Genomic DNA, 26,457 nt, shown 5'->3' with positions numbered 1-26,457 from the left:
GGGCTGCTGACATCACAAAAGGAGACAACCAGTCAGTATTGCTGCTGATGGAAGAACACACTCCCACCTTTGTGTGCCTCTTGCCCAAAAAACTGAACCTGAATCTGATTAAGCTTCTAGATTCAACTACCAATTAGCATAATCACAAATATGGAAGATAGAAGAACATGTTAACCAACACCACAGGATGACAGCAGCAAAACTCAGTCTGTGATCCTGAGTTACTTGTTCTTCCCTCAGTGGGTAAGTTGTTTGTCATCTTGCTCTTTCTCTTTATGCAGATTGATGACTTTCTTTTAACTTTCTAGTGATCCTTAATTATCCACTTACTTAATATATAAAAGGGGTAAAATTTTAATGGAAAAAGTAGATTCCTCTGCAATGGAAAAGGCCCATTTCTCCAATAGGCCTCCTCTGAAATGGCAGGGCTGGGAGCAAGTGGTGGGAGTAGACGAGTGTGCTGCCAGTGTATGCTGATAGCTCTCAAATCCAGCTTTAAAAATGTCTCCAAAACATATGATCGTTTCAATAAATGCAAAAAGAAGAGCATTTAACAAAATTCAACACTGCTTCAGGATTAAAAAAAAACTCATGAGGCTTCTGGGTGGTTCAGTGTTAAGCGTCTGCCTTTGGCTCAGGTCAGGTCCTGGGATCAAGTCCTGCATTGGGCTCCCTGCTCAGCGGGAAGCCTGCTTCTCCCTCTGCCTGCCACTCCCCCTGCCTTGCTCTTTCTCCGACAAATAAATAAATAAAATCTTAAAAAAACAAAAACTCTTAGAAAATTAGGAATAGTGGGGAACTTCTTTAAACTGATAAAGGGCATCTAAGAAAAAAACCAACAGCCTTAAAAAATGAACGATCTGGGCTCCTGAGTGGCTCAGTCGTTAAGGGTCTGCCTTCGGCTCAGGTCATGATCCCAGGGTCCTGGGACTGAGCCCCACATCGGGCTCCCTACTCGGTGGGAAGCCTGCTTCTCCCTCTCCCACTGCCCCCGCTTGTGTTCCCTCTCTCGCTGTGTCTCTCTCTGTCAAATAAATAAAGAAAATCTTAAAAAAAACAAAAATGAAAGACCTATTTTTTCCCCATAAGAAAGAAGTAAAGAATGTCTGCTTTGAACATTCTTTTTTTTTTTTTTTAAAGATTTTATTTATCCCGTCCCCTCCCCATATAATTGTAACTTGTTTTGGTTAAACTCATTGTCAATGTTCAATGTGGGTCTTCCATTTCCTTCTAGTATGTTACCTTTTCTTTTTCCTAGACTTAATACATGTATCATTTGCTTGTTTCTTTGAGCCCACCTCTAATTCTTCCAACATTCTCTGGCAGCCTTGGGGAAGCAGTGCATGGGAGGTCAATGCCATGAGACTTGCCATTTCTAAAATGTTTTTTATTTTATCTTCATGTTTGATTGATAGCTCAGCTGAGTACAGAATTCTAGGCTGAACAAAATTTTACTCCAAATACTGAAGACACTGCTCCACTTTTTTCTAGTTTCTAATAAAGCTATCAAGAAGTGCAGTGTGACTCATCCTGAGACTTTGTAGGTGGCCTGCTTTTCCTCTGGAAGGTTCTAAGATCTTGTCACCTGCATACAGAATTTTCACAGTGAAGTAACCATGTGTCTTAGTAAGGATCTGCAGTTCTAGAAATTTTCTAATATTAATCTTTGAAGATTTCCTCCCCCCCTTTGTTTTCTGTTCTATATTTCTAACTCCAATCAGTTAAATATTGAGCCTCCTGGATTTATCCTCTAGTTTTATAATGTTTTCTTTCCAATACTTGCATCATTCTCTTTTTTTTTGGTTCCTAGGAAATTTTCTCAATTCGATAAATCAAACCAAAGAAAGTGTCAAAATTATAAAAATACTTAATTCTTAAGTATTGGGATAAGGAAAAACTTATTCTTGTGTCCATATTTTTATATATTTTCTACAACAACCATGGATTACTTTAGAATCAGAAAAAAACACACAGTGCTTCAAACATTAAGCAGGGGGGAAAGAAAAAGAAAAATGAGGTACTTCAAGTCTCTGACATTTACTACATACAGAAGCATCAAACCAGAAAACAAAGACACATAAAGAAGGGAAATTGTGAGAAAGAGGCTTTTGTGTAGGTAGAACATTTAGTGTAAATGTAAAGAAATATATTTATCAGTTTCAAACAGATGGTAAATAGGAGAATTTTATACAACTTAAGAGATCCAAACTTGACACAAAATGTAAAAGGCTATTAAAAAAAAAAGGCATACAAAAGATTCCTTCTAGTTCCAAAGTGACAGAGAGAGACATCCATTATTGAGGGGTGTGCACAGACAGAAAACCCAAACTTCATCTATTTCTCAACTATCTCCTTCAAAATTTTAAATTGCCAGGTTCCAGCTCAGGTTGGTTTTCCTCATTTTTTTTTCTCTTTTAATTCCTATTTTTATTTAGACCATAAAAATATAATTAAAATACATTCTATGCACTAGAAATTATTAATATCTTCTTTAGAACTCCCTCTCATCTTTTTTTTTTTTTTGCATGTTTAAGTTTAGCTACCCCATTTGCTGCAATGATATATTTTACCCCTTCCACAAGGATGCTGGGCTCCATAAAAACCAACAGAAACCATCTGTATACAAGAAGGAAGCACAAGTATGTTGGTCATAAATGAACATGCTGTTTCCTTATCTGAAAAGTCCCCTTGTGTGACCACCAACTAACCAGGAAAACCTACATTTATACAGTCTTAAATAATCATGGACTGCTTTTTGTCTTAGCTCCCCAGACAGGCTATCAGTTCCTGAGAGGCAGATGAGACAAACATGAGTGTGAAGTGGGATGCAGACAAACACAGGGCAGGTTGGAGAGGTGCGGACCGGTACGGACAGATGCAGACAAGTATGGACAGGTGCATACAGGTACAGACAGATGCGGACAGGTGTGGACAGGTATGGACAGGTACAGATGAGGACAGGTGTGGGCAGGTGCAGACAGGTACGAACAGATGCAGATAGGTGTGGACAGGTATGGACAGGTGCGGACAGACGCGGACAGGTGTGGACAGGTGCAGACAGGTACGGACAGATGTGGACAGGTATAGACAGGTGCGGACAGGTACGGACAGATATAGACAGGTATGGAATCAGTGCTGCACCCATACTTCCTGAGAGATGTGGAATGCATTTACTTACCCAGTTCTCTTCTATTATTCCAATGTTATATTTATCATCTCTGCCTGGGTCACTTTGTTGCTTCTGCTCAGCATAAAATTCCTGGAGGGCTGCTAAGGTGTGGGAAGACAGCCGGGGGATATCGTCATCATCAGAGTCACTCATTTCACAAATTGTCTATAACCTGCAAATAAATAAGCAAAGGTGTTGTGGGGTATTTTTCCCTTTCCCATCAAATAACAATTTAGCAATTTTTTTATCTCACAGCAAGAAGCCAAACTGGAAGTGGGTTTTATAAGAGAAACTCATATTTAAAATTTCTGAGATCAAACATCTACAGAGGTCTCCTATTGAACTACAGCTCAATAAATGCAGGCTTTTCCTTTACATGTATTCAGTTTTTACAAATGAGATTCTTGCATTTTATTTTATTATGTTATGTTAGTCACCATACATTACATCATTAGTTTTTGATGTAGTGTTCCATGAGTCGTTGTTTTCGTATAGCACCCAGTGCTCCATTCAATACGTGCCCTCCTTAATACCCATCACCGGGCTAACTCATCCCCCCCCTCCCCTCTAGAACCCTTAGTTTGTTTCTCAGAGTCCATAGTCTCTCATGGTTCGTCTCCCCCTCCGATTTCCCCCCCTTCATTTTTCCCTTCCTGCTATCTTCTTCTTTTGAGATTCTTGCATTTTTAAGACTCCTGGCAGAATGAATTTTTTTTTAAAGATTTTATTTATTTATTTGACAGAGAGAGACACAGCGAGAGAACACAAGCAGGGGGAGTGGGGGAGAGAGAAGCAGGCTTCCCATGGAGCAGGGAGCCCGATGCGGGACTCCATCCCAGGACCCTGGGACCATGACCCGAGCTGAAGGCAGATGCTTAAGGACTGAGCCACCGAGGTGCCCCAGAATGAAGTTTTTACCATAAATATCTAAAGACATTCTGCTTTCTTCTGGTACCCCAAATGCCATATGTGCACACTTCACTGTAGATCCCCTGAATCAGAGACCATTCCAAATTTGAATGTCACCGTTCAGGTGATCTAAGGCTCAGGGGTGTTATTGATAGGGTAAGTGAAGGACAGTTAAAGGAGGGGAATAGAAAGAGGTATGGAAATTTAAAGGAATGACAAGGAGAATGGGAAGAAGTAAAACACAGGGAGGGAGAGAAGGAAGGGGTCTTGCAGGAACTGATGGCCAGGCCAATCACTTCTTGTGGTACCACTGGAATTAGCCAGACTGAGTTTAAGACACAGCCCTGGTCCAGACAGCAAAGTCTCCCCAAGACTCCTGACCACTCCAAGTTCGGGGGGTTCCCAAAACTACCCTCATGTTCAGTAATTTGCTAGAAGGATTCACAGAACACCACTCACAGCAGCTGTACTCAAGATGCATTTAATCCAGGGAAAGGATACAAATCAGAGCCAGCCAAAGGGAGAGATGCACAGGGCAGCGTCCAGAAGAGTTCCAAACAGGAAGCTCCCAGTACCCTCAGGATGCATGTCCCTCCTGGCACAGATGTGGGACAATATGCATGGGGTCCTGCCAACCAGGGAAGTTCTGCAGAGTTTCAGTGTCCAGCTATTAAGGCTTCACTATGTTGGTATGAGTGACTGAATGATGGCCCACCTGGCTGAAGTCAGTCTCCAGCTCCCCCAACCAGGAGGTAGGGTTGATAAGGCCTGAGGGCCCTCCATAAATAACAAAGACCTTCCCACAACTTGGGAAAGTTTAAGTGTTAACAGGTTACCTCCCAAGAGCCGTGGCAAAGGCCAAACCTCTCTTTGAGGTCAAATTCCTTACTACACAGTACCAAACATGTTTTTAAGCCGAAAGTTATCTAAGAGCATAAAACCAGCATCCTATTTGCTTTTTAAAACATGTCTGCAGTGTACAGCAAGTGATGTGTTGAAAATCAGCAAAGATTATTCAATAGCTTCATCACGTTGCTCCCTTCCTCCTCCAAGGCCTATGGGGGTGTATCTGATTGACAATCTTGGCCTCCTGCCTACGCCGCCAAGGGCAGCTGGTAAAACAGCATTCGAAACTGGCAAATTCCCCAGGCTTATAGCAAAAGGGTTCAATATATGCTGAGCTGCCATTTAAAATGAGAAATGCCGGGGCGCCTGGGTGGTGCAGTCAGTTAATCGGCTCAGGTCATGATCTCAGAGTCCTGGGATCCAGCCCCCTGTCGGGCTCCACACTCAGCATGGAGTCTACTTGAGATTCACTCTCCCCTCTGCCCCTTCCACTCATGCTCTCTCTCTCTCAATAAATTTTTTTTTAAATTGAAATGCCTGCTAAATGCTGCTTTTGTTCTCCTTTTCAAAATCAAAGAGCTAGCCATTCTACCTATGATCCAAAAAACAACCAAAAAACAAAAACTAAAACCAAAAAACAAAAACAAAAAAAACACCTAAAAACCTTGTATATACCAACTACTGACAAACTAATGTATTTTCATGAAGTACAAATAGCTTGTTGATTCCTTCTTTCCTTTCTTCATCAAAGACTCATCTGTAAAAGCTTGTTAATAAAACATCTGGTCACACAAATTAATCTAGAAATATAAATACGCCCTCTATGAACACGCAATTTCCCTTCTAGGAAGAGAAGGAGCAAAACAAAGGTATAAACACTATGACAGATTTATATAAAGTTCAAAAACAAATAAAATTAAATTATTTAAAGAAGCATATCAACCTATATTTATCAAAGATAGACTAATTTTGTTACCAAACCTTCCCAAAGAGAAGACTCGAGGCTGAGCAAATTCACTGATGAGTTCTGTCAAACATTTAAAGAAGAAATGTTGATAATTTTATCATCCAGAAAATAGAGGAGAAAGGAATATTTCCCAACTTGTTTAATGAAGCCAGATTAAATCTAACATGAAAGCGTGTCAGTACATAACCTGGTTCAATTCCTGATCAGATATTGAGGGTGATCAGATATCAGAGGCAGAGAGGGGTGGTGGTTTCCGGTGAAACTGATTTAGCAAGATTCTTGCTAAAACTAGATTTTACAAAGAAGTGCCCAGATGGGCCTAGAAGGTTCAGGAGCCTGACTCAAGTTTGATTGAGCAAATAATCTTAGCTATAGGAAACTGTGGCCGGCAGGCCAAATTAGGCCTGTGGCTTTTTTCTGCAAACCAAATTATTGGGAAAACAGCCACACCCTTTGGTTTACATATGGCTTATAGTAGTTTTTATGATAAGCCTAAAATATTTACTACCTGGTCTTTTACAGAAAGTTTGCTGACTCCTAGTTTAACAATTTAAAAGAGAAAAGCCATATGATCATTTGCATGGATACTACAAAAGCATTTGACAAAATTCAACATCCATTCATGTTAAAAACTGAGCAAACTAGGTATAAAAGCAAACTTCAGTCTGAAAAAGGGAACCCACAAAACACATAAGCTTCATACTTTTCCTAGTGGTGAAACACTGAATGCTTTCTCTCTACGCTCATGAACAAGGGAAGGATATTCACTGTCACCACTTTCATTTAACATTATCCTGGCCTTTCCAGTTAATTCAAGGAGGCAAACAAACAAACAAACAAAAAACAAAAAACAAGCAAGCATAAAGATTGGAAAGGAAGAAATGTCCCTATTTGTAGACAAGATTATTCACAGAGAAAATCCGAAGGAAACACTACTCTCATCCAGGTGATCAAGGTCAACATCAATAGTGATAATTCATTATCAGTGGCATGTAGCCTTGATATGTGGTGATGAAAACAGCACTTCACCTCCATGGTCTTCCCCCCAAAAAACACATAATCCCAGCGTAAGCATGACTGAAAATCAGACAAACCCCAATTAAGAGTCATCAAAAACAAGAGAAACACAATAGATAGTCACTGCCAAGATGTTAATAATAGGGGAAACTGGGTATAGGTATAGAGGAACTCACTGCACAATCTTCACAATTTTTCTGTAAACTTAAAACCATTCTATGATAAAGTTTATTTTTAGAAAATTTTAAGTAAGCATAACCAACTTCAACAACAAAAACTACTAGAATTAATAAGTGAGTTTATCGAAGTCTCAGAGTACAAGATCAATACAGAAAAATAAATTGCATTTCTGTATTCTAGCAGCAAATAAATGGAACTTAAAAGCAATTTCCCAAAAATAGCATAAAAAATACACGTATATTTATCATAAAGACTGTAAGACCTTGATACTGAAAATTCCAAAGCACTGCTGAAAGAAATCAGAGAAGACCTAAGTAAAAGGAGAGACATACCATGCTCATGAACTAGAAGAATTAGTATTATTAAGGTGTCAATTCTCCCCAGATTGATCAATACATTCAATATATCCAATCAGGGTGTGTGTGTGTGTTTGCATGCGCCTGCACGCATGTGTGAGTTTAAACTAGAAACTGACATACTGGTTCTAAAATTTATTTAAACATTCATTCACTGAAGGACATTAAGATTGCTTCCAGTTTTTGGCTATTATGAATAAAGTACTATGAACAGCTGTGTACAGTTTTACATTTTTTTCAGACTAAAGCTTTGTTTATATAAACATCAGACAAATCACAGCACTAAACCATTTATCAATATTTTGATTAGCTTCTATAACCTCAGTATGAGAAACAAATGGCCAAAGTAAGAGTGGACAAATAAAACAAGTAAACTGAAAGAATGGAAATGCTGATGAGAATGTAGGGATATTGGTACTCTAAGTTGGTTAATAATTTAAGTTGGTATAATCCCCTTTTGGAAAGAATCATATATTCTAGATATAAGGATATTCCTACTTTCTGACCCAATTCTCATTTCTAAACTTCATATTTTGAAATGTTTACAGATTCACAGGAAGTTGCAAAACTAATACACAGAGGTCCAAGTATCCCTCATCTATTTTTTTTTTCTCATTCTAACAACTTAAAATCAGGACATGACTTTAAAATGAGGGTGTGTAAGTTTAATTGTGGGCATGTTTTCTTAAAGTGATAGTATTATCATCCATGGCGTCTTAGATTTGATGAAATATAGTTATCACTGTAACAACTGTAGGCAATGTAGTGAATCATCCATGCAGCAGAACCACCATTTTATAGCCTCAACATAAAGGGGTCAGAAAGAGGTGAGGCTGTTCTGGGAGTTGACAATGTCTAAGTGGTATCCATGGGAATGAATGGTGAAAAAGGATGTGAATAAAGTTATTAGAGGATTCTGGGAAGACTATCTCCATACCTAGATAGCTGTACTGGCACAGTCTATCTGATGTAACTATTTTAGAACTCTAGAGTTTATTCAAAGGCTTGCAACTTCCAAAGGAAGGCTCAAGTTACGGTTAATTTCAGTCAGTTTTGGCACTTAGCTCAGCAGTGGCCACCCATCCCCCACTCCTTATTCCTGTGTCAGGAAGCTGTGCACATGATTGTTTTGTGTTTGGTCTTAACATATCGAGGTGACTGAGTGAGGACATGGAGAGATCAATGCCATTACAAGAAGTGTTTACTATTCACAGTTCCCCTAGAAATGAGAGGCACGGTGCCCCAAGAAGGGCCACACAAAAGTTGTCACATGTGGGGACAAGAAAGCAGAGAGAGACCTGGAACTCTATCTTTACTGCTAAGATGGGTGGAAAGGATTAGGTGGGGATGTCTCCTTTGGGCACAGAGTAAAAACACATACTCTACAGTGTGTGTTTGGGAGGTTTGTGATATGACCTTGATGGGCCCATGAAAGCTGGTTTGCAGGGAAGATGTAAACAACTCTGGCCACTAGTTTGGCCCTGTAATTACCTGATGCCAGATAAACAAATACAAAACTTAAGAACACACAATTACAAAGTCCCAGGGGCAGTGTGTATGCAATTTGTGGGAAACAAGGTAGAGAATAAGGACTGTGTCCTTCAAATATTGGGGACACTAATATGTGTTGTGATCACTAACTGCTGCTTCTGCTCGTGGAGGCACAGACAGAGTCAGGCAGCCATATGGCAAGGCTCCCACTGCTGACATTACCTTCCACCTCCAGCTGAAGAAACTCTGAGAGGATTTAAAGGGCCAGCAGTTCTTTCTTCGCTTTATTTTTCTCTTTTTCTCCTTTTGGGAGCCAAACATTTAAGGACTAGATCATTATAAAAAGCAGCTGTGTATACAGGGGAATTTAGAAAGTCACTTACAGTCTTCCCAGGAAGAGGTGGAGGCTCAGAAAAAAACCTGAGAAGACCTTAAGTTTCTACCTCAGACTGATACCCAGCACAGACCGCCCTCCAACATCAAACCCCCCAAATAATAAACAGAACAATAATAAAAATCAGCAAATCTTTAGGAAGGGGGAGAATCTGATTTCCAGAGTTACCAAATTATTAGATTCAAATATACAGTTTTCAACAACAACTAAAAATCACAAGGCATATGAAGAAACTGGAAAGTATAGCCCATTCCAAGGAAAAATGTAAATCAACAGAAATCATTCCTGAGAAAGACTGGATGGTGGACCTACTAGACAAAGACTTTAAAACATGCTAAAAGAACTAAAGGAAGATATGGGAAAAGCTAAGAAAATGATGTATGAACAAAATGGAAATATCAAGAGATAGAAAACATAAAAAGAAACCAAAAGAGAATTCTGGAGCTAAGAATTACAATTACTGAAATGAAAAATTCACTAGAGGAATTCAAAAGCAGATTAGACAGAAGAATCAGCAAACTTGAAGATAAGATAATTAGAATTACTAAGTTTGAGGAAAAGAAAGAAAGAAAAAAAAAAGACTGAAGAAAAGTGAACAAAACCTAAGGGCATACTCTCAAGTAGACCAAAATACACACTGTGGGAGTCTCAGAAAGAGAAAAGAAAGGGACAAAGCAATTATTTGAAGAAATAATGGCTGAAAACTTCCCAAATTAGGTGAAATATAGAACTATAAACGTCCAAGAAGCTTAATGACCTCCTTAGTAGAATAAGCTCAAAACACCCACAGATTACAATAAAACTATCAAAAGCCAAAAACAGAATCTTCAAAGCACCAAGAGAGGGTACTTGTCACATAAAAGGGACCACCAATAAGATCATTAGATTTCTCATCAGAAACTTTGGAGGCTAGAAAGGAGGGGACTGATATACTCAAAGTACTGAATAGAAAAAAAAAAAATCAACCAACAACCCTATATCTGATGAAAATGTCCTTCAAAAGTGAGGGAGAAATTAAGACATTCACTGATAAACAAAAGCTGAGGGAGTTCGTTGCCACTAGACCTGCCCTGCAAAAATTGGTAAAGTGAGTCCTGTAGTTAAAATGAAAGTATACTAGACAGTGACTCAAAGCCGTATGTAGAAATAAAGATCTCAGAAAGGTAAATATATGGGCAATTGTAAAAGCTAGTATTATTGTAACTTCAATTTGTAACTGTTTTTTTTTTTTTTACATGATTTAAGAGAGCAATACCCAAGTGTCTATCAACAGATGAATGGATATACATACAAAGGAATATTATTCAGCCTTAAAAAGGAAAGAAATTCTGACACATGTTACAATATATAATGAACCTTGAGGACATTATACTAAGTGAAAAAAGTTACAAAAAAAACAAATACTCTGATTCCACTGATACAAGGTACCTAGAGTTGTCAAATTCATAAAGACAGAAAGTGGAATGGCGGGTGCTGGGGGATGGGAGAAATGGGAAGTTGTTTAATGTTTATATAGTTTCAGTTTTCAAGATGAAAAGAGTTCTGGAGGGTGGCCTGGGTGGCTCAGTCGTTAAGCGTCTGCCTTTGGCTTAGGTCATGATCCCAGGGTCCTGGGATCGAGTCCCACATCGGGCTCCTTGCTCCGCGGGAAGCCTGCTTCTCCCTCTCCCACTCCCCCTGCTTGTGTTCCCTCTCTCGCTGTCTCTCTCTCTGTCAAATAAATAAATAAAATCTTTAAAAAAAAAAAAAAGAGTTCTGGACATGGATGGTGGCAACTGTCACACAACAGTGTGAATGTATTAACACTACTGAATTGGACACTTAAAAATGGTTAAGATCGTAAATTCTATGTTACATGTATATTATCAAAATAAAAATATTGGGGGAAAATGTTATTAGAGTGGATATCAATGGGCTGTTAAGGTAAGGCAATTAGATTGTTGTCATGACTCTGGTTATTACAGGCTTCCCTGAAGAAGTGATATTTACACTAGGATCTAAAGAATAAGTTCTCCCATAGGCAAAGAAAGGAAAAAAGAGTATTGAAGGTAGAGGAAACAGCCTTCCCATCAAGTGGTTGGTAAAAGAACTGATGCATTATACAGTTTCAAGTAAATTAGGAATAATCTCAAAAGAATTCCCTACTAATTCTTTGTGAACAATGTTCAAAATGAACTAATTTGAATTTTGTTGTTTTATAGTTTTGTTTATATTTGAGAATTTTTTTTTTTAAGATTTTATTTATTTGACAGAGAGAGACACATGAGAGAGGGAACACAAGCAGGAGGAGTGGGAGAGGGAGAAGCAGGCTTCCTGCGGAGCAGGGAGCCCGATGTGGGGCTCGATCCCAGGACCCTGGGATCATGACCTGAGCCGAAGGCAGACGCTTAATGACTGAGCCACCCAAGCACCCCAAGAATGTGTTAAGTTCTATAGTTGTGGAACAATTAAAAGCAGGATGAGTTATGTGACTTTGAGGTTATAATTTAGAATAAAAATAACTTAAATCAACATAGAGGTGTCTGCAGCAGTCCCACTGAGCAATGGTATGAAGGCTTTGAACGAGCAACTTTAGTTTACTGCAGAAAGCACAATGAGGGCACCTGGGTGGCTCAGTTGGTTAAGCAACTGCCTTCAGCTCAGGTCATGATCCTGGAGACCTAGGATCGAGTCCCACATCAGGCTCCCTGCTCAGCGGGGAGCCTGCTTCTCCCTCTGACCCTCCCCCTTCTCGTGCTCTCTCTCATTCTCTCTCTCTCTCTCAAATAAATAAATTAAAAAAAAAAAAAAGGCACAATAAATTTTTAGGAAAACGGACCAGGAACTATCAGGCTGGAGAATTTCCAGCTGGAAATTCCAAAGATTAGTGTGTTGTACATGCCGAACAGAGAAAGACTAAGAAAATATAGCAATCTGATCTGCAACCTACTAAAAAGGTCTCATTTTGGTTTGGTTTCAGGATTAAGAGTTCCTTTCATTCAGGAAAAGAATCAGGCAACTATTAAAATCCAAGGTCTCCTGGCAGAGTTGAAGTGTACAACCAGTTCCTGATCAAAGCTACACCATGATACTGTCTAGAAGAGGTAAAGAACAAAAAGTATGTGTGTTAATGTATGTGTGTACATATATGTGTGTGTGTGCACGCATGTCCATGTACATTCATATAGGCACATGTACACACATACATCCCTGATACAGACAAGAAAATTTGAATTTTTATTAGTACTAAGCACTTTCCACAGCTCCATCTGTAGAGAAGGGCTTTCAAACTGCAGCTTGAAATAAAACCTGAAAACCATAAAAAGAAACCAGTTGATGTTAAATACAAAATAAAGAATTCCAAAAAGCAGTTAAGAAAACTGTCTACTTTCACAGCTGTAAAAGGCAATTATACCCCAATCTGTATTTTAGCATGAATTTTGTCCCAAAATCAAATTTTATCTTAAAGCTGACCAAATCCATTCATTTGGTAATCATTTATTGAGGTATTGCCTTGTACTTGGCAGTGTTCTTGGTGATGGAAATCAAAGTCCCAGTCCTCCTGGAGCCTATATTCCAGTGAGGCACAGGCTACAAGCAATAGAAATAAAATGTGTTGGATGATGGTAAGATCAATGGAGAAACATGTGGAGAATGGAGGGGGCTGCAATTTTAGCAATCATAGACAGATTCCTACCTTATTAGAGTTCAAGATTGCATCACTTGTTAAATGAGAAAAACTTAAATCTGCTTATGTAATAAACATTGCTACAGACTAAATGAACTTTAGTTTCAACATACTAACTTTTTTACTTAAGTCACTACTTCATATCTTTAGCGTTGTTTAAAAATTTTCTAAGTGGGGGCGCCTGGGTAGCTCAGTAGTTAAGCATCTGCCTTCGCTCAGGTCATGATCCCAGAGTCCTGGGATGGCCCCCTGCATCAGGCTCCCCGTTCGGAAGGAAGCCTGCTTCTCCCTCTCCCACTCCCCGTGCTTGTGTTCCCTCTCTCACTGTGTCTCTGTCAAATAAATAAATAAAATCTTTAAAAGATTTTTTTTATTTTTTTATTTAAGAATTTTTAAAAGATTTTATTTATTTATTTGACAGAGACACAGTGAGAGAGGGAACACAAGCACGGGGAGTGGGAGAGGGAGAAGCAGGCTTCCCGCGGAGCAGGGAGCCCAATGCACGGCTCAATCCCAGGACCCTGGGATCATGACCTGAGCCAAAGGCAAACCGTTAATGACTGCGCCACCCAGGAGCCCCCAAAATAAAAATTTTCTAAGTGGGTTTATGAAATTGATGTGAAAGAGATTTTCAAGTCCAGAAGAGTTGGGAAGTACTATGTCATATTATTATTAAACTGATGCTAAGCCTTATATGGCTCATACATGAGATCAGTGGTTCTCATAGATTTTACATGCCCCTCCCCTCGGCCGCCTGCCCCAGAAGGGGAACATCTGGCAATGTATGGAGACATTTCTGGTTGTCAGAACTGGGGAGGGTGCCACTGGTATCTAGTGGGTAGAGACCAGGAATGCTGGCAAATACAAGACAACCCTCCACGAGAAGGAACTATCTGGCCCCAAATTTCTACAGTGTCACGGTTGAGAAATAAGACAAATGACTGTGATAATGTGGTGAGCCCTCTATTAGAAAAGCACCATTCACCACCATTTAGTGCAATGGGATCAGAATGAAGAGCATGTGTGGGCAGAGAATAGAAGTGAAACAGCAGGTGGCACTTTAACTTGGCCTTGGGGAGAAGAAAAGATGAAGAGTGAGGACTGCAGAAGGAACAGCATGAGCAAAGGGCTGGACACATTAATGTGCAGCATCAGCAGGCTCCTAATGGAGCGTGGTTACTTTCTAATTCTTTAAATAGTACTTAACTCAATATAACTAATGTAATCCTAAAAAGTAATGCCTAAATCCAATCACATTTCAAATGTATAAAATTCAATTTCCGGGGTGCCTGGGTAGCTCAGTTGGTTAAGCGACTGCCTTCGGCTCAGGTCATGATCCTGGAGTCCCCGGATCGAGTCCCGCATCGGGCTCCCTGCTCAGCAGGGAGTCTGCTTCTCCCTCTGACCCTCCCCCCTCTCATGCTCTATCTCATTCTCTCAAATAAATAAATTCTTTAAAATGAAGTAAAATAAAATTTCCATATATCAAACTTACTAAAGCAAGCCACTCCCTCCCCCACTGTATAAATTTACACAGTATCATATTGCCGTCTGCAAGTTATTTTGGTCGGGGCAGCGTGATTCAGTGGAAAGAGCATTAACCTGGGACTCATCCCAGACTCCTGAGTAAATGGGTGGGGGGTGTGGAAGGAGGGAAGGGAAACCTGAGGTAGTTTGTGAAGCTCCCTCTGCAAATGGGTAAGAACGGCTTAGATGTTTCCTAAATAGTTTTGCATATTGCCCTAGACTCTACCCTTAATCCCATTTACTGTCAGAAAAGGGCCATAACCTTTCATTTTCATCTTTGCATCTGTAGTTACCCCTGCCTAAAATGCTTTCTTTCCTCTCATTTTCCAAAATTCTATTTATCCTATTTTAAAAAATTAACTTTAAAAAAAGTAAGGTAAAGTTTACCTACAGTTTAATACAGATCATAAACATACAACACGATGAACTACTTTGTATACCTCCACGTAACCACAACCCCTGTCAAGATATTCTTCTGGTCTTACCCATCCTCCCCTTTCCCCCCGGAAAGTGTCCCCCACCCCAGCTAGGTCCCTTACTATGATCCCTGTACCACTAAGACGCTACTGCCCTTCTGCACCGCCAAGTTTCCCGTCTCCCCTGGGGAACTGGGGCCTGATCTACTCCACTTTACACCCCGCGCCCAGCAGACCTGCCTCCTAACGCCCCAGGAGACAAGTGTGGAGGCTCGAACGTCCGGGGCAAAGAAGTAAAGGGCAGTAGGCCCAGTCCCGTTTCTGATCGGAGGGGAGTTCTCAAGCTGCTCTGGCCTGAGGGTTAACTCTTCCCCGCGCCTGGATTGCCTAAGCCCCGGTCGTGCGGACCCTCCCGGGCCGGGTCTCACACAACAGCAACCAGGTTCCCCTCCCGGCTCGGCTGCAGCTCTCCTCCCATCCCCAGACACCACTAACTGAAACCCCTCCTCCTTTACTGCACTGGAGAAAGAGTGACAAACAGAGTAAGAACCACAACCGATTCCGAAGCCTCTGAACAGCGCGGAAACTACCCCACCTTGGCGCCCGGGATCGTCCACTCACAAACCACGCGTGCTCAGTCACCCGCGCCGCGTTCGCGCATGCGCACACCCTCCCACCCGAGGGCACTTCCGGAAGGCGGGGGAATGCAGTTTCCTCCAAGCATTCAAGTCCCGCTCTAGAAGTCCGCCAAGTGCTCACTCCTGATAGGAATTCCTCTATCTTATAAATTACCTCCAAGAATGGTGGCAATAGACAAAATTTAAGGTTTTAGATTCCCTTCAAATGAAACGTATTCCAAGTAGCTTTTGCACTTGAAACTAGATGTACATTTCACAAATATAAATTCAAACCTCTATCTAGTTTACCCAATCTTAATAGAGGAATTTAGAAAATTTCTTTTAAATTTAAAAAAGTGGAGGAATTAAGACATTAAATTGAAGCTTTGCAATATTGACAGGATTAGAAAAACTCAAACCCTGCACTTTGGCCAGATTTCCTCCTCGATAGGATTTGCCTACCTACCCAAAATTAATGTGGTTAAAGAAGTCGAGCCATATGCATTTTTCATTTTGGGGTTAGCTGCAAAGAATGCAAGAGATATAAATGAGTGCAAGATCTGATTGGAGAATAGATGACGTAGACAGTTGTCTTCATGCTGAAGTATGACCAGCTACTAATTTGGCAAACAATGTAATTATGAGGCAACAACATTCTCCATGAAAATGATGGATACTTTTTGGTCAGCTGACTTGCCAGGAGTCTTTCAGAGCCTTCAGCGTTGAGTGCGTTCAATATGAGACATCTAGCACACAGTATTTACCATCTAATAGGCATTTACTGTAAGAAGGGTTCCCTTCCACCTTCGCTGTTACCAAAACATGAGGTATTTTTCCATTCCCCAAGGCAATCTATGTTATGTTCCTACCTTCCTTTCCTTTATCAATTTTATGATCTTGCTAAGTTTTATATATTCTGAATAGCTTTAAATCCTTTTTGGGATGAGGATATAAATGAAGTGCTCAGCTGCCAAATGATGCTGTTCAATAGTTCATAAAAGAGGTTTACAACTTTGTGGGTACCATAATTTCTGTTTTAAATAGTTTGCAGGTCTATAACAACTCATGCTTTATTTACTTTGAATGCTCTGAACTGATGACAAATCTATTAAACAATATTTCACAATCAGATGTAACTTAGTAAAGGGGCTGGAAAGAAAATGTGTAAAACTAAGAAATCAATAACATAAACTAAGAAACAATAACCAACTTTTATGGCAGTACATTTTTACAGAGGTAGTGTTTCATACATACGAGACTGCCTTGGCTTATAAATTAACAGGAAAGTTTATGCTAAAGCAAATTATTTTTGGTTTGAAATATCTTTTTAAGCTTTCAAAGTTTCAACTGCTTTCATAACATCTGAGACACAAGTTACCTTCATGTAATGTGTACGACTACATGTTATTTTTATAAAGTGACCTAGATGTCAGGAAGTTCATATAATTGTACCTCCACCAAGAGTGCTGACTGCCCAGACAGCACGTCTCTATTGCATGAAAATTAGAATTTTCCTGATGAAACTTTTGCATTGTAATTTAATGGTTTTTGAAAATCATAAAGAAATGTAAAACATCAAAGGTAATTTATTACTGAAGATTATTTGTCAAGTTAAACTAGACTTGAAAGATGCTTTCAAATCAATTTCAATCCAGGAATTACTCCTCAGAAATTACTTTTGTTCATCTTGCTACTCTTCAGAAATGGTGCATAAAAGGAATGAAGATTACTTTGAAAAGGTCTCTTAAGATGAACTTACACTTGGTTTTCCCTTTCTAAAAAATAACTAGTAATTACCTATAATTACAAGAACACAGATTCTGGCCCTTTTTTTTCTCTGTCCTTCCATTCGTCAAGTACTGTATGACCAGATTATTCAACCTAAGCATGTTGCAAAGAATGTTCACGAGAATTCTAGTCCCGTAAGATGCTTTGAATAGAAACCATTAAATAAGCTGATAAAAATCTCATTAAGATCTTCTAGAGTTTCCAACGTGCATTAGTGTAGTAAGGCTTTAACCTCACAGTTAAAAAAAAAAAAAAACCCAAAAATCCCCACTTGTTTTATTTCTCAGATTTATTTGATAACAGCTAAGTTATAAAGAATTAGTGATTAATGAGACTTACTTTAGGAATCACTTTAGGATTGTTGTTGTAGGAACAGGAGCTGAATATTCAACAGAAATTGAAACCAGTGGCTTAAATCGATCAATTTTCTCATATAGAAAAGAAGAAACAGTAAATAATATGGTGAACTCTGTCCTAATACCAACATGGTGGTTGTGGCTAGGGCTAGAAGGTCACATTTTATTGATGTGAAAGTATTACAGTATTTAAAAATAATTAATGACTATCAGGTATTAGACTTTGTATTAGGACACATTTATTGATCAAAATGTGTTCTTAGAGGTAATCTTTAAATATAATGTAATCTATTGAGCATCTACTATATCCATTACCATGTTTTAAATTTTTCCTTTGGGAAGAATTAACCTTTAACATTTATGGTCCTATTATATAGATGAAAGGCCCATGGAAATTAACATAAACCCTAAATATTAGCTTAGTTAGGAAATTAATCTAGGTCTCTCTGCTTCTCCCCTGTACCGTACCAGTTCAAATGGCTTTACCAGGTCAGTCCTCAGAAAGACCATCGAGGGCAATGCAATTACAACCAGGTATACAAAAGAGTATTGCAGCCTAAGATCTCAGGCTTACTAACAGGAATATTTGAAGACTCACCTGGCAAAGTAAACTGAAGTGAACACCATAAAAACTTAAAACCGCTAACTACTGTGGAAATAAGAATATTTAGCACATCCCTATTTAAGCGCTCTTCACTTCAGTTTTTTCATTCTTCAACTCCAGGAATCATCAGTGACTTACCTCTCTCTGTTCAATGTCATGCTAGATGTTAAAAATAATTTACCCGGAAAGAAGTCAATAGGAGGTGAGACAGAATGCTGCTATTAGTACTGTATGGAATTTCTGAGCGGAATATTTTCTCAATAGTTTCACTGAACATGCCGTTGCTTCCACTTAGTTTTAAAAGAAAGTCGAATTGAACTGCCATTTGAGATTACAAAGAATGCACAAGACTCAATCTGGGATGCTATGCTTAAAACACAAACAAAAATGTCAAATTATCTAATCAACGCATCAAAGGCATTATTCACAAACCACTCAATATAAAATGACTGTATTTTTAGAGAGAACCATTAAAGATGACTTTTTAAAAATACTAATTTTTATACATGGGACCTTTAAAATCGTCTATGGCTCTCTTCAAATGACGGGTGATTAGTCTGTGCCTAATGTCCCCCCTTAATAATGAAAGAGGGTGAAATAAAAACTCAACATGTATTCTACTTACTCTGCCTCTTAAACAACCTGCTTTTGCTTTATCCATCCTTGGAACAGATCAAATTTCAACATAACCTAAGAAATACCATTACAAATCAATGAATATTCAAAGCAAAATCAAGTTTAAAATAAATATATTTCAAGCATCTCCTTTTCTTAAAAAAATTAACTTTCCACTGCACATGTTTACAAGATTTAAGACTGGGTAAAGGGTTCAAGTCTGTAAGTCTAACACAGAGCATGATGGTAATTCTCCACTTTCCCTGAAAGGCCGAAAGAATGACCCAAACTACTAAAAATATTTACTACAAATATGCCCAAATCCAGTGATTTAACTAATAACTCTGAAAATGTTTCTAAGACCGTGAGGTGAGATAAAAAAATATGCTCAATATTACAGAATATAAACGAACGTTTTTCTTTCTGAATTCTGAATACTCTATTAGGGTTTGGGTGTTTTCCCAGAAGGTAATGCAAATCTTTATTTTATCTATACAGATATGTCTCATGTTTTTTATTCAAAATTATTTTATGATTATGCAATGTTCCCAGTGTCACATACTACGATTGTAAATGAACTAGCACCATTTCAATAAGCTTCATAAAACAGTCTAGCTAAATACCCATGAACAAATCACACACGGTCAAAACAAAACTGTAATAAAAATATTTAGTGAAAAGACACATTTAACTCCCATTTATGGATTTTAAAAATACAAATAAAATTTTATCAATCTGATATTCAGCTTGTAACTGGCTCAGTACATAGCCTTGATTATTTCCTAAAATCATACTGTAGCATCTTTTGAAAAATTAAATGCAACTTTATACCTTCATTAGTAATGTTAAAAGAGGTAAATATTTAAACAGCATACTCATCCCTGGGTTTCTTTAAAAAAACTGAAAAGTCTTAGTGTAAGTTTAAAATTTTAATATTTATAAATTTAAAAAATTTTACACGTGCTGAATGGTAGCAGTGCTAACATTTTGTGACCATCAAACCACAAACTCACTGCATGGAGCTTCTTTCTTTGTACAGAGAACCAAATCACAATACCAGTATTTGCAATTTGTAAGAATCTTATGTGGTTAAAAAAGACACCACGCCAGGAAGCCTGGGCTCAGAACACACTTGAGGTCAGATCCCTATCAGGTACATGGTGTGGATGCAGTACTTTTAATTTCAGGCTAGGAACATTAGCTATTAGTACACATCTGACAGCTCCTAATAGCTAAGAGGCCTACGAATATAGAAAGAAAAAGAGAAAACAAAATCTCTCCACTGGCGGGAAGGCCTGGGAATAAGTGAAGAGCAAAGCCCAGTGGGTGAGGTGGATGAAGACGGCTTTTGGTGTGGGTCTCAGAGTGTGGTGTGCCAGCCGCACCTCCCAGTCACCACTGAAGCTGCCGCAGAATACTTCGGTCTTTTCTAAGAAGAGAGAGCTACAGGCCAGAACACAACACTTCATCCGTCCTCTTTAAAAAAAGAATGGATGCCCATTATTAGGTTTATATCTTTACCTGAACCAAATATATTCTTTGGCTAAGTATGTTATGGGTTCCCATTATCATCAGTCAGGAATAGTTCACATTTCTCACATCTAAATTTAAATATTTAAAGTTCAGCTTTCACCAGGGCACTTCAAATCAATTTGAGCTCAGCCATATACCTAATCTGGACATTTTTTAATTTTAGAAAATCAATTTTTAAAGAATTCTTAAATGTAGTGTTTTACCAAATCAGAGAATACCCACTTGCATTTTAAAGTAATTTAAAACATTATTACATCCTCAAATCAGCTATGCTGTTTTGTAGAAGAATTTACAGAAAATTATGTTAAAAAACTTTTATCCAAATCCATTCTTTATTCTGTTTAAAAAACAAACAAACACTAAGAAGTATTGAGGTTCCTTCTGCCTTAACAGCTAATATTTTATTCAGGATATCTGTGAGACAGCTAACTTATAAGGTGTACTGACAACCACAGAAGTGGCAAACAAAAACAAATAAAACTGTTTTAAAAAGGGTTTTTTAAGGGTTCAACTGACACCGATTACTGGACTCAAACCTGAAATCCTTGGAACTGAAAGCTAGTTCCCTTCCATACTTGAGGGATTCATACAAGTATTAACCAACAGGGGAAATATGGTGGTATTAGAAAGACAAAGACTTGACATCTTGGTAAAAGAGAAAGTTCAATCAAAGACAGTAAGGGGAATGTTAAATATTGCTGGCTGGGGGGAAGTTATAATAATAGAGATGCTTAGTTGTGAAGTGAAAACTGAAAAAAAAAGGTAGTAACCATCATATCTGAACTGAGTAATGTAATATAATTAGATACATGGTTTACAATGAAATAAGACTAAATTCTTAAAATTTGAAAAATATTGCGAAGTTTTTTGTTTTTTTACATGTCATACTTTATACCAGACAAAAAACTCAATGCAGTGATGTTAACATGCCCCTCCTGTCTTCCAACAGATTAAGAGACAGCCAGGCAGAAAGACCTGGATAACTGTGTTGAGAAGGACACTGTCAAATACTGCCAAATAGTTTAGCTACCCAGGCAGCCACCCATCCAGAAGGACTGTAAAAACAAACTAATCCTTTTAACAGAGCTACAAGAATACAGTTACAGGTACTTTATATGGATACAAATTGTGAAAGGACCAAGTCCCTAGTGATTGTGCCTTGGGACTCTGTAGAGACTATGCCTTTGGGAAACAAATGGGAAAGGAAAATAAAACAAGAAATAAGTCAAAGGATGAATTGAAAACTAGAAGTTAAAGGATATTATATATGAACAACAGAAATTTCGTAAAGCACAAAATTCTAACAATCGTGTCGTCAACGGTGTCCCTTTAACATATAAAAGGGGGGGCACAAATAATGTTTTTGTTTTTAAAACTCTTTTAACAACTTAGTCTTAATAGTACGAATCAATTTACTAGAATTAAGCCAGTGTTCTTTTACATCCACTGGGCCAAGAGCATTAAAACAAAAACCCCAAAAACCAAAGAGCCAGTAAATATAGCCAAAAACAAAACTGGACCAAGTAAAACAAAAGACCCAAACTAAACAAATATTCAATCAGGCAGACACACACAAACACCCTGAAAAGAAGTCTTAGCCATTGCAATTAAAGTGGCATCCCCATTACCTAGAAAATGGTGGTGGCTGTTTTTCCCCAGTTTGCCACTAATCAACATTCTGGCAATACTGAAGTATCATTTGGTCCAATCCGAAGTAAATCTCACTTAAACTGAAACTCATCTAATGAAACTGCAGTATTATAATAACATCTGGGCCAATTCAGCAGATACATTACTGTCTAGAGAGAAGTTACTAAATACTGATGCCTTTTTATTTAACAAGGCATTTCTTTCCTACTCATCTTTACTTTTAACAATTTGATTATAGTTTTGTCATGGCCAGCAGACCTACCCAGTTAAGCTGCGTATTTCAGCGTCCTTTGGCAAAGGGACTATACTTACTGAACACACAGATATGCACAGCACACAACTAGTGAGAAAGCGTGAGGGAGCTGGGAAACATAAAACACCAAGTACAATGCCACATCGGACTTCAAGTTAAGGGGAAAAAAGAAGAAAAAAAATCTAAAAATAAATGCACCTGTTCAAAGCGTTCTTAAAAATATAACATGTATATTTCATGAAGAGTGATATTAGTTTTCTCCTACCTGTCTTTTAAGATGCTTTTGCTCCACCTCAGTTGTTACTCAACAGTGATTGAATTAAGAGTAATGTTCCTCACAAAGTTACGGCCCTGGGCTTTGCATTCACTCGTGTCTAATGTCACATGCACAGGGTGGGTGTAATTTTGATGCTCCAGTTTTGTTAACTGTAATTGTTAGTAGCATGGAGTTATACAGAGTTTTGCACAGCATCGCATGTGAAGGTGCAAATACTATATGCAATTCAGATATGAACACTACATTCGAAGGACAGTTGAGCATGTAGGTGTCAAGAACACAGCAGAAGGAGAAAGCCCATCCCTTGGAAGCACAGTTTCAGAGTGCGCCTGCACCAGAGTCCTCTGTCACTGTGCTGTGGGATTTCTGACACTGAGGTGGGCAGTTTCATAGCCTGCAGTTTATAAATTAGCTTTCATTTCCATAATTTAAGCTGGCACACAGAATTAAGGGGAGCATGGCAGCAGTACAAAAGTCCTGATTAGAAAAATCAAACCAGAGGATCTAAATAGGAATTTTTTAATCTCTTAAATTAAATTTACATGGCTCCTGTGAAATGAGGAGAACGTCCACTCTAGCATAATTATTGCCCCTAATGCCCCAATGTATAATAGTCTGTATGAATCAGTAATTCACATCCTTTAAAATAGTTATTGCTTAAGCAAGCCACTCAGAGTAGATTATTAGCCATGGGCTACATGGCTGAAGAGAAACATACTCAAAAAGTTAGACTACATATGAATGAGCCTTTCATTTCACTCATAAACCCACATAAATACATGATCAAAAGGGCACCAGGTTCATAGCAGCTAACACCCTAAACCAACTCTGAAGCATCAAGACTTGATTTCTTACTAAAACAAATCTGCTCTTTTTTGTATTTTCTTCTTAAAATTAAGGCAATGAAATGGCTACAGTTCCTAAAGTTCTTTTCATGGAACAAAAATATACATGTATTTTCCTCCTCAAGTTCAGTCATCAGAGTATGATTAGAGACCTGTATTACACAAAACCTGCAACACCAGGCTGATGTTACAAAAAAGAAAGAGCGAGAGTGTGTGCTACAAGAAACCAACAAATACCTGGTGTGTTTTCTTCCTGCTCAGTTACAAACCTTATCAACAAAGGGAGGAAAAGTCTGAAAGCACAAAACCTCTTAGGAGTTTCCAATGTCTTTTGCATTGATTCAAAACTTTTGGGGTGGCAGAAGGGAGGAGCTTATTAAAATGAAGAATCCAAGGCCCAACACACAGAAATTCTGACTCCGAGGATCTACTGTTGGGCCCAAGAATCTACCTTTTCAACCAGCTCCTCGAGTGATGCAGGTGATGTATGGACAACATTTTGGGAAACAATGGGGAGTACATGTCCATCTAATGTTTAATTTAACAAAAATTCTAAACTTTGGCTAGCCACCTAATGTTTTGATAAAGGGGGAAAGGCACTGAATATGCATTTCATGGTGCCCATATCTGTTTGCACATATATGGAATTGAAATCTTAAATCACCATTCAAAATCTACAAGACATATATGACAGACTGTGGCTAACACCCAACAGCAGAAGCTGATTCAAAGGTGACCTCTCCTGTTTCACTGCATTACATATCAAACTTTCAGGCTTTCCAAAATCCAAACGGCCAAAGAACTGAAGAACAGGACAAGACTCAAGTCAGCTTTTAGCAATTCAGTGCACTTTGCAGAAAGATCTAAATTAAGCATAAAGTTTTGTTGTTTATTTTACACAAAGGAGACCACCAACATTTGCCATAAATTCTTCTAAACTCTTTAGGAAGGCCATCTTCTGCTTCCGATCCAGCGTAGGAGGAGTGCTGCTTGCAGTAAGCTTGTTGAAGGCATCTGCTAATCTCTGGTAAATAACTGGGTCTTGTTGACTTGACAGTAATGTTTCAACCAATTCAGAATATTCAGCCTATTGAAGAGATAAAGTACACATAAGAACATGTATCTTCCTCAAACATCACACAAGTAGATCACATCAGGTACTGGGCTGTGGGATTCTGAAAGGCAGGGTCTGAAAGCTTTCTTTTATATTAAAGCGTAACTGTCATATAACATTATATTAGTTTCCGGTGTAATTCCCTATTTGAATACACTGTGAAATGATCACAACAACTCTTTTTAATGGTTAACATTTCCTGAAAGTTTACTATATTTCAGGTACTGTCCCAGTCATTTACATTAGTAACTCACTTTTTATAACAATCCTATGAAGTAGGTACTGTTTATACTCCTGCTTCACAGACGGAACTTCTTACATACAGTGAGATTAAGTAATATGTCCAAGATTGCACTGCTTTTAAGCAAGAATCCAGGCTGCTTGGCTCCAGAAGTCATGCAATTACCAACTCTGTTGTGTTGCCTCTTCTCTGTTTTCCAAGCACATTATTCATATTTATTTTGCATTTTATATATAACCTAAGTCTGCAGCCTGACTTTCAACAATTTCCCAGAGGTTAATATAGACATCCTGTCAACACAGTTCTGAGGACAGCAGACTCACACAAAGGCAGACAGGAGTTATTTGGGAGGAGGTGGCATAGTGGGAGGAGTCTATTTCAGTCTTTTCTCAAGGTGGAAGTAGAATACTTTGAATGAGCAAATGTGCTCTGAACCAGTAATGAACCCAGTGGCTCTGGGAGAAAGGGCAGGAGAAGGAGCATAAGAAATACAGGAACATGGGAGTAGGGGTGGGGGTGTATGTGTAGAGCTTCTATTTTTAATGCCCTCTATAATAAAGCCTTATACAGAGGAGTAGGTGTGGGGTTAAGAGACATTCAACCAAAACAGCTTTTCAAGACAAGCTCTCTTGAAAAAAAAGCAGGTCTGACACTATTTTTCATTAGCTTCTTGGACTATCATGATACACCAAAATGGTGACATGAAATGTTAATTACATCTGGAAAGGAAGAGTAACGCATAGTATGCCATCCCTGACCCACAAGCATGGAATCCAGATGGCTACCCCAAATGCTTTATCCAAGGGACAGACCTGCTCACAGAGGGATTAAGTATAAACTCAAATCGTTTCCCTATTCATAAGAAATGGTAGTCCCTCTGGGGCCAGACCCAGCAAGATATTATACTAGCCACACCTAAAGCCCTGCTCTCTTTTCTACAATGTGTAAATATTTTTTTTTTTTTAAAGGCAACTGGAATGCAATGGCTTGTATCTATGGGAACAAGAAGCCTATCTTCCTAGTAAGCAAAAAGGATTAAGATGATAGCGAAAGGCCACAGACCTGAGTTGGGTACCCTCTGCAGAAAGTAAGTAGTACCTCCAGAGCACAGCAAGAACCAAAGTCCCAGAGTACCTTTGGCCTGGGGCACAGATGGTACAGGAAGTCTATAGGGAGTCTAAGTAATATGAAAGGCCTCAAAATCCTATCTTTATTAAAAAGGTAAATAAAATCAAGTCCTGAGTGCCACTCACAGCAAATGCTATGGACTCTACACACAAGGAAGGAAAAAAAAAAGCCAAAGCTTTTTAATAAAAAAAAAAAAAAAAAAAAAGTCAATCACTTAGTCATGCAGGACATTTACATGTGCTTGGCGGTGCGGGTGGACAGCCAAAAAAGAGGGGAAAGGAGTGCTGGGAAACTAAGGCAGCTGATGGCCCAATATGGTTCTTCTCATATACCTGATGGGTACCTACTCTATTGGAATAGGGAAGGGACAGGTGAGATAGCGGAACTTTTCTCCCATTACATTAACCCCAAACACTGAGTGATCACTTCAGAGTCTTTAAAGGCTGAGCAAAATAAAATGAAACAATATACTCTTTTCCATAGTGTAATATTAATAC

General features: G+C 38.6%; 2 protein-coding genes and 1 long non-coding RNA gene across 10 annotated transcripts in view; 1 reads left to right on the top strand and 2 right to left on the bottom strand.

The window, feature by feature from the left end:
* The window catches only part of EEF1AKMT1 (EEF1A lysine methyltransferase 1), a 99,299-nt gene extending 83,687 nt beyond the window's left edge, over positions 1–15,612 (bottom strand). For 3 of the 4 annotated variants that reach the window (XM_027590112.2, XM_027590109.1, XM_027590111.1), the window contains exons 1-2: positions 15,535–15,612; positions 3,179–3,341 (exon numbers count right to left, since the gene is read on the bottom strand). In XM_027590112.2, coding sequence (XP_027445913.1) covers positions 3,179–3,322 — 144 coding nt within the window. In that variant the 5' untranslated portion in view covers positions 3,323–3,341; positions 15,535–15,612. The remainder of the gene's footprint in view (positions 1–3,178; positions 3,342–15,534) is intronic. The other variant, XM_027590110.1, reaches the window with a different exon arrangement.
* LOC113920014 lies at positions 56–25,914 on the top strand. 2 transcript variants are annotated; one of them, XR_003519201.1, is made up of 3 exons: positions 56–243; positions 12,289–12,412; positions 25,801–25,914. It is a non-coding gene; the product is annotated as an uncharacterized LOC113920014 (long non-coding RNA). The 2 variants fall into 2 exon arrangements; XR_003519200.2 differs by lacking the exon at positions 25,801–25,914 and adding an exon at positions 21,402–24,345.
* Positions 24,348–26,457, bottom strand: part of XPO4 (exportin 4) — a 117,290-nt gene continuing 115,180 nt past the window's right edge. For 3 of the 4 annotated variants that reach the window (XM_027590102.1, XM_027590103.1, XM_027590101.2), the window contains one exon: positions 24,367–24,564. In XM_027590102.1, the coding sequence (XP_027445903.1) occupies positions 24,367–24,564 (198 nt within the window). Of the gene's footprint in view, positions 24,565–26,457 lie in introns of all 4 variants that reach the window. The other variant, XM_027590100.1, reaches the window with a different exon arrangement.

Source organism: Zalophus californianus, chromosome 3, assembly GCF_009762305.2.
Source record: "Zalophus californianus isolate mZalCal1 chromosome 3, mZalCal1.pri.v2, whole genome shotgun sequence".
Taxonomy (NCBI): domain Eukaryota; kingdom Metazoa; phylum Chordata; class Mammalia; order Carnivora; family Otariidae; genus Zalophus; species Zalophus californianus.
The sequence above is the reverse complement of the archived record's forward strand: the minus strand, read 5'-3'. Positions and strand labels throughout refer to the sequence as shown.